This window comes from Sapajus apella, unplaced genomic scaffold, assembly GCF_009761245.1.
Source record: "Sapajus apella isolate SASKATOON/1434 unplaced genomic scaffold, GSC_monkey_1.0 scaffold67, whole genome shotgun sequence".
NCBI lineage: Eukaryota > Metazoa > Chordata > Mammalia > Primates > Cebidae > Sapajus > Sapajus apella.
Window position 1 is genome coordinate 8,007,622 of NW_022437007.1, and position 9,206 is coordinate 8,016,827.

At 38.3% G+C, this 9,206-nt stretch overlaps 1 protein-coding gene across 2 annotated transcripts in view; it reads right to left on the bottom strand.

Annotated features, from left to right (window-relative positions):
- The window catches only part of GLRB (glycine receptor beta), an 87,626-nt gene extending 79,498 nt beyond the window's left edge, over positions 1-8,128 (bottom strand). Inside the window, exons 1-2 of one of the 2 annotated variants that reach the window (XM_032248583.1) lie at positions 7,888-8,128; positions 6,042-6,192 (exon numbers count right to left, since the gene is read on the bottom strand). In XM_032248583.1, coding sequence (XP_032104474.1) covers positions 6,042-6,163 — 122 coding nt within the window. In that variant the 5' untranslated portion in view covers positions 6,164-6,192; positions 7,888-8,128. Of the gene's footprint in view, positions 1-6,041; positions 6,193-7,627; positions 7,778-7,887 lie in introns of those variants that run through there. The other variant, XM_032248584.1, reaches the window with a different exon arrangement.
- Positions 8,129-9,206: the final 1,078 nt, after the last annotated feature.

The following is a 9,206-nucleotide window of genomic DNA, read 5'->3' on the forward strand; positions in this document are numbered from 1 at the left end:
ATATTATAGTATTTCTAGTTTCATATATGATGTACCTACAAACATAAATCCATATAACTATGCCTTATAAATTATGGCAGGCATTGATTAGCTCATTATATTTGTTATCCTGTGTTCATCATTTCTTGGAAACTATAGTACCTTGACATATTTCCTCTTACAGCTAAAACTAAGGTCAGGAAAAAGAAAAGCTTTTCTGGGTTTGAATGAAATGTTTTCAAAAAACCTTGTTATTCATGAAATTTCAAGCCTTAATAGTAAGTTTCTTAATGCTTATTATTAACACATCACCAAGATATATTATCTCTGATAGTGGAGCTTTCTAAGTCAATTCCCCCAAAATAAAGACATACTCAAATAAATAGATCAAGATAAACTTTTTAAAACACAATTCTCTATGGGTCATTTTGCTATTGGATAATGATAAGGCTGTAATCAAATACTATATATGAGAATCACAGAATCTTAAAAATCTCACAAGTTGAAATCATATTATATCACGCTCTGGTTTAACCGCCCGTCTAATGCTCATTCTCCATAATATACCCACCAAGTAATTATCCCACATGCCTGCGTACCTCCAGTTACCATGAACTTCGCAACCTCTCTTCCCAAACAATTACATCTTAGTAGAACTCTTAGAAAGTTCTTCTTAACTTGGAGCTGAAAATATCCCTCCCTGAGGCTTCTATTTATTAGTACTGCTTTTAATTTTTGGTGCCAGGCAACAAAGTCTACTTTCTCATCACCATCATTTTTTTAAAACTTTGAAGACAATTTTCAAGTATCTCATTTCCTTCAGCTCTTTCTAATATGACATGATTTTCATTACTTTTACTATTATTATTTCTCTCTTCTGAAAATATTTTCTGTATTAGCACAGTGTAGAAATCTCTGTTAACCTTTCTTTAAATGCTTCTATTAAGCAATATACTTAACATAAAATTAGTAAAATAATTTTACTATCAAAATAGTTTTTGTTTTGCTAATTTCATGTTAAGAATATGTTAATTTTAAGAATTTCTTTCTTAAAATACTAAATTGCATGTACGTGTAAAAATATATAACTATTCATTTGTCTGATAATCATGTAATATTTTTTTTCCCAAATGTACTCTGCCAAGCTATGTTTTCCCTCATCCTATACTTGTGCAAGTGGCTTCTAGACCAAAGTGCAATTTATTCTTCAGTAGTGTTAGATCCATCTCATTTAGCCCTTCAAGATCATATTGAATCCTAATTCAGTCTCATATATTCACTACATGTCCCAATATCACATAGCCTCAGTTTGGATTTTTTCTCTGTCTAGTTTTATTTCAGTCATTGACAAATAATTGACTATGATGAGGCTAAAAACAAACTAGGTAACATAATCCAGAGTGAAGATGTTCCATTAGCTAACCAGTTGCTACCTCACCTAGTTTTCCTAATATTGAGACCATATTTCTAAAGTTTCCACAGGGATAGTATCAGTCCATTTCAAGTAACCTAACAAAATCCAGATATAATGACTTAATAAGAGATAGTCAAAGATCTTTATGTTTTTATTCACTTCATTAAACAAACTTTTATTATATATATATATGCTCCAGGAGCTTTGTTACTCTCTGGTGATTGGGTTAATCAAGACACTGCTCTCAAGGAGCTTACAATCTAGTGGGGAAAGTAGACAATTATAATAAATAATTACTATACTGTATTATAAACATGAATGGCAATTAGGGAACTCTGGAGGCACAGAAAGTAGTTATCTAAATCTCACTGTCAGGATTAGGAAACGTTTCCCAAAGAAGACAATAGCGTTTGAGTCTGAGTTAAGTTTGAGGTCATTACAGGACAGTCAGTTTAAAGTGTTGGAGATATGGGTATGGTGCTCTTCAGAGAAGTACAGGCTCTATATACAGACATAGAAACCAACAGGAAGTGGTAGTTATAGCCATGAATTTAGATGGGATCACTAACACAGGTTAACTAAAAAAGAAGAAGAGAAGAGCATTGGCTTTTTAGGGAAAGGGAAAATCCCTTGCAGAGACATGAAAGAGTACCGTGTATGAGAGTTGACCACGTAAGTCTTAGGCAGGGGCACTGGTCCAGTTGGGGAAGATACTGCTAGAGGCTTCAGAAGCCAGTTCATCAGGAACCTTGTGTGTGGAGCTAAGAAATGTCCACCTTATCCAGAACACTATGGAGTCCTTAAAGTGCTCTCAATATTGACATGACCTGACTAGACTCAGGAAACTATTGGAAAATGTACAGTACAGTCAGTGTGGAGCGTGAATTGAGCGAGAAAGATAAGAAGCAGGAAGACTGAAAAGGAGTCACCCAAGAGGGTGGGAAGGAGTAACTAAGGCAACGTCCCACATGGGAATGAAAATTTAAGACATATTCCTGAGATGGTAATTGATGAGTTCTGGTGACTACTGAATTTGAGAACCTAAGTAGAAAGAGATGGTCTAAGGTGGCCCCCAGGATTTTATCATGAATGGTAAAGGTGGCAATGGTATCATCTGGTGAGGAGTTCGCCACTCTCAGTGATCATTCATTGTATTATTCACATGATTCTGAGTTCAGGTTTTATCATCTCAAGTTAAATTTGAGTGCATGGTGGGACAGTCAGGTTAAAATGGTGGATGTATGGGTGTGACACTCTTTAGAGAGGTCTGAGCTGGGTGTGACACTCTTCAGAGAGGTCTAAAGACTCATGAGTTAACAGTGAGTAGATGGTAACTACAACCATGGATTTCTACTCAGGCAGAATGGATAATCAGAGGAAAGACCAAAAGCTTAAAGGCAATGTCAAATGTAAGCTGTAAAATAAAAAGGTAACTGTCCAAGGACTTATCTAAAATATTTTTATTAATTTAAAGTTTATTTCTTATTTGTTAATACATATGAAAATTCTAAGCTTTTGGAAGCAAATTTATCAGATACTTTGTCAATCTGGTACTAGTGCTTCACTTATATATAAAAAAAATAACAGATAATCACATCAGTTTACCATTTTTCTCACATCTGAAAACAATGCAGGTTAAAAAAAGGAAAAGCAAAGAGGCCAAGAAAATTTGATGATCTGACTCGAGCTCAGCACCAATAATAAATCTTAGAATATCAAGGAACTCAAGTCTTTCATTTCTCCTAAATTTTAAAACATGTTTCCTCTATTTACAGTCTTGTGGGAAAATGTTGTTATAACAGTAAAAGTGGAAGATTTCACTCCGGATTGCTGCACATGGACTGCTTATATATATGCACCCACATTGCTTCATCAGCTCTACTCAAAAAAACAAAAGTGCAAATAAATGAAAACACCACTAGGCAAGAATTTCACCATCCTGATGAGTATCAGGGTAGTCTGTAGTTGATTTCTGGGTTTTGTAATTTTAAATATTCCTCTTAATCAAGATGTTTAATAAATAAGCAACTTACATAGGCTGAGCAAACTGGATCATTCTCTAAGATACATACAATTTGCATATTCTTTCACAGCCCATTATTATAGCTCAAATTCTTAATGAAGATATCTGAAGCAATTTGATACAATAGATCCAATCATAGTCAGGGACAACCCTAGTCTTCTGAAGTTCTTAATTCAGTGATAATCAAATCGGAATTCTTAATGAAATGCTCAAACGAAAAATATACAACTCTAACTTTCCAAGGTACATCCGCTTTATAACAAGCGAGACTTTTGGCAGCATCCCATTGCAACTGTTAATAAGTCTTTATCTAGTCTCATAATTATTTTTAAAAGCCCATAATGTAAAAATTCAAAGATGAAATTTCAGTTAATTATTCAACATATCTAAAATATTGAGATATGGGCTTAACAGGTATATGTTGGGCCTTCCACTTGAAAATATCATATTGATCAAAAGAGAACTCATTGTTATGCTCTTCATTTACTAAATAAATTATTATTTAAAAATAATAAACACCATAAGTATATACAGTCTATACATAAGGCTATTTAACAATATAGTTCTGAAAAGGCACAGAACATCCTCTAAGACATTCTCTCTTATTATATATGGTAGTCATAAGATTTGCTGTTGCTATGTTCAGAATAATTTCATTATGACATTTGATGTAAGGTGGGGGGTGAGTGTACAGGGGAGAACAAGAGCCTTATCTGCTTCCTCATATAGAGAAACCCAAGATGGCTTGATTCCATACATAGAATCACTGTGACTATAAGACATAGACAACAGTTTGTGTTAATATGCCAACATTAATCAAAGAAAAGGTAATATAAAGAATACCTAAAACATGAATGTCCTTTCCTTTGGGAAGACTAAGGCCTGACAACGTCCAGTTCCCTAAAATGCTCATCTCCAACTTGTTGCACAAAAACTGTAACAGTGTAGATGGTTGTAGATTGTGGTTATTCCTGAACCTGCCTCCATTGTTCCCAGTTCATACCCAGCTGGGCAGATGGCCAAAAGGAGACACACAAACATAATTCAAGGCCATTGTGTCATACACCCAGAAATTGGACCCTGACATCAGACTGTCCTGCAGCACTAAAATAAGCAGGACTATTAAGGGGGAAAATCAGCAGATAGCTCTTAAAATGGAGCTGTATTTAATGCTAGACATTATGTGGATCATGATACTGTCTCCAGAATTTTACTCTCACAAATTCACACAAACAACTATTAAAAAATACCACTTCTAGTGTCCTTTCTTTACAAAATACACTTCCCAAAATGTAACTTATCTCTTGCAGGACATCTGTAAAACTATAATAATATATATTTAAATAATAATGATGGTGGAATAAAATAAAATGTTATCTATGATCAATATTACATTTGAGAAATATTAACTGAAGATTACCTATAATAGAAAATTAATTTTTATTCCAAATCACTGCATATGTTGCATTATTACCTAAAACACATTATATTTTGAGAAAGTTATTTGCTTATATCCTGTACAATTGCTCTATGTTACTTTCACTCACCAGTAAAGTTAATCTTTCCTATTAAAAAAAAAAAAAAGACTCGGCGGGGCACAGTGGCTCACACCTGCAATCCCAACACTTTGGGAGGCCAAGGCGGACAGATCACCTGGGGTCAGGAGTTGGAGACCAGCCTGGTCAACATGGCATAACCCCATCTCTATTAAAAAATACAAAAATGTGCCAGGTGTGGTGGTGGATGCCTGTAATCCCAGCTACTTGGGAGGCTGAGGCAGGAGAATCACTTGAACCTGGGAGGCGGAGGTTGCAGTGAGCCGACACTGTGCCACTGCACTCCAGCCTGGGTGATAGAGAGAGATTTTGTCTAAAAAAAAGACTCCACGTGACAAAGCTTTGTCTTCTGTGGGCGTTGTGTTGGATTTAGATTTTGTTTTATCAAGTAACTTCAAAGTAAATGACCTGCTTTTTACAAAAATCCTAATTTCCTAATATTACTTATTTACAATTATTAAAATAGAAAATTGATCTTTCATACGAATCTCCTTTGCCATGCATACACATAAACGGACTTTAAGATCACAGTTTACTTATCTGACTTTTAAATAAAATATTATTAAATATTGGCCAGGCGCGGTGGCTCACGCCTGTAATCCTAGCACTTTGGGAAGCCGAGGTGGGTGGATCACCTGATGTCAGGAGTTCAAGACCAGCCTGGCCATCATGGTGAAACCCCATCTTTAAAATATTTTAGGAATTTAAAAAAAAACCTTTTGAACTGGTATTTGCTCAAAACACAGTATATCAGTATCCAATTAAAGTTGCATATTTAGCATAAGAAAGAAAGAGTGACTTTTTCTTACTTTTGAAAACAATGTATAAGAATTATATAAACCCATGTCATGATTTAAAAAAAAAAAAAAAAAAACTATAAAACTACCTTGAACACTGGGAATTAATTCTCACATTCTAAATCTCTCTTCACCCTATCATTTTCTATCTATGAAACAGATAGGATATGTATTCCGATACGAAAAGTTTTGTTGATGTGTGTCTTCATAAACCTTCTTAAAACATGCAATAACCTTTCTCCATATAAGAATATAAGACATGAAGAACATACGATGGGCATAGATACTGCTTCTTTTTCCCCTTCCCTTTCTTTGAAGACTTTTCCTTAGAATAGGTTTCTTCCACCCACAAGGAAATTAAAATTAAAAAGGCAGTTGCCAATGAAAGCTTCATCTTGAAAACTTAAATTTCAGAAGATCGATCTAAAAGAGAGAACAAGAAAACGTTTACATTTATGAAGCAAATGCTAACTCTATGACTGTCCCTTTAAGTAAGGAGTATAATCATTACTACCCAAAGGGCAAGTACATTTGTACATCAAATTCTCATTGCTCAGTCCTACGTGGTAATATTTCACAATATATTTAGTATTTTTATATAGAAGTTGTAAACTCGTTTTTATATAGCAGTAAAAGTCAGTTTAAATAATGGCACATAGAAAACAAGATCCCAACGAGATATTATAGGTTACTGTGTAAAATTTCTGATTCTATAGCTACACAAAATTGTAAATTGATATCGAATTGCACAGTATATCAAAATATGTTTAGAAAGCCTATGGAAGCATGCTTTAACACAGCGTTAAAATGATTATCTTGGGCTAGTACACTGGCAGTATTTTTAAAAAATTTTATATTGTTTGAAATTAGTGTGTGTATTTTTTCAAAAACAATCTATTTTAAAGCACCAGACAATTCTAAGTGTTAAAAAGCTGAAAAATGAAAGAAAAAATTAGTATCAAAGAGTTTCACATTCTAAATTCATTGTGTATTTATTTAAATACATTAAATTGGCAAGCTACCTTTTTGTCCCAAAAACGTGCCTCTTAAGTTAGCTTTAAAGCTTCCCTACTTATTGGCTACTAACATTTACCATCAAAACGATAACTTCAGAAATTCTAGGTAACATTATATGAAATAAAACAACAAGTGTTGTACTTTTTTTCAAATTATCATCCAAGCCATATTTTAATAACATTTTTCATGCTCAAATCAGAATTATATTCTTGCCAGAGAGTCTGATAAATAAAAAATAATTAAGCATCTACTGACACTGGAGAACTTCAACCTCTTCTGCCTCCTTCATTTCTAAACATAAATTACTCTTTCATTGTTTTCTGCAGAGTAAAAGACCTGTCATATTCTTCAAGGCTAACTTAATTCTCGTCTCTTCCTCGCAAATTTGCTTCTCCCTCTGACTTGCTTTTCATCTTTTTCCCTCCAGGATTCTTCCCCTCATATTTCTCTTTTACACACATTCGAGGCAAGCCAAAGGGGCTTCTCCCTGGGTACTTTAAATTGAAGACAACAGAGGGGGCTCATCAGACCAACAGCAACAACACAAGGTTCTTCTCCTCTGGCAACTTCACAGCACTGGAGGCTCCCTTCCCCCATCCGACAGCGGCACCTGCTTCCAGACACCTTTGCCCCCAGCAGCAGGTACTTCTCCCACTTTCGCATCCTTGCCCCCACCCCCCCTAAAAGGAGGGCCGGTTCGAAGGAGGAGACAGAGAAATTCAACACTCTGCTCCGTCCTCACCCCCAATTTTTCAAGGGGGACAGCTGCATTGACTGGAGGATCCTCATAAACAAAACAACGCCAGGAGCCCTCCTGGCCAACCTTGCGTTCCCTAATTACCCCGGCCCTCTGCATCCGTCCACCCAAGCGTCTCCGCGGGCGCCACCGCAGCGGGGACCCGGCTGCCGCGGCCAGACGCCCCTCGCCCCTCTCCCGCGCAGGGCAGCGCGCCTGCTCCCCTGCACGCCGCAGTGCTCCTCGCGCCCCGCCGCCCCGGGCATGACCCGCTCTTTCCGCAGAGGCGTCTGTTCCGGTCCCCAGACCACCGCCGCCGCCCCACCCCGCGTCCCCCGCTCCTACGTGGAGCTCCTGGCACTTACCCGGAGGCGCCTCTGCCCGCAACCGCCGGGCGAGATCTTGGCGGCTCCGGGCCGAGGTGGCGGTGGCTGCTGGGGGTGCAGCGGGCGCCGAGAGGGGGCAGCTGCGTCCCGGCCGCCCGCGCCACCGCCGAGCTCGGCTGACGCGCCTGCTCTGGCCGCGGAGCCTGCGCCGTGGCGCGCCGCGGTTGGGGCCGCTGCGGGGACAGCGCGGGTCGCGCGGGAACCTGACGACTGCGGGTGGGGGAGGGAAGAGGTGTCCCGACAGAGCGACGTCACGGCACCGTCCCTTCGGGCATTGGAGGGGTTACCGAGCAGAAATGTGTCCCTCCGCACTCCTCGAGGGACTGAAGGAGTTGGGGGGAAGGGCGGGAATGACGGTGTCCGTACAGATGGAAAAAACCTTTCAAGGAGCGGGGATTGCTTGGGGTCAGCTTTGGACCCTGAGCGACAAACAACAACAGAACAGCACATGACCTTCTTGGATCAAAGCGAACAAAACACATTTTCTGTAATTTCATCATGTGACTGGAATCCAGATATCCAACTTAATCCCCTAGTCTTCCAATTTCTAAAAGCCCGACCTTTCTGAACAAGCTTATATTGGTCAAAATTACTGACAATATAGTCATGCAGGTAATACTATTTTTAACATCTGTTACATAATTAACATGTGTACAGAACTTGACAGTTTCAAAACACCTTTCACTCGCCTTATCTCATGTGGCCCTCAACACACTCCTGGGCAAGTTTTGTCGTCCTTCCCCTTCTGTAGATGAAGAATCTGAAACTCAGTTAATTAAGAGATTTACTTAGCATAACAGACCTTGAAAGAAATTTACCAGAGACTCAAAGTCAGTGATTTTTACGTATCAGAGCCAGATATGGTCTCTGCCTTAATGAGCGCAAAATGCCGTTGTCCTCGTCGTTGTGAAGAAGTAGCCCTTACTTGGGTAACAGGTACGGTTATCTTGTTATCTCTTGAATGTGTGCCTGATTGATTTTTTTAATTTATATTTTTTAAGCAACAGGATCTCACTTTGTTGCCCAAGCTGGAGTGCAGTGGCACAATGCACAGCCTTAAACTTCTGGGAGATCAAGAGATCTTCTTGTCTCAGTCTCCCTAATAGAGTAGCTGGGACAATAGGCATAGGCCATTGCACTCCGCTGTTTCTCTCTCTTTCTTTCTTTCTTTCTTTCTTTCTTTCTTTCTTTCTTTCTCTTTCTTTCTTTCTTTCCTTCTTTCTTTTCTTTTCTTTCTTTCTGTCTTTCTTTCCTTCCTTCCTTCCTTCCTCCCCACCTTCCTTCCTTCCTTTCTTTCT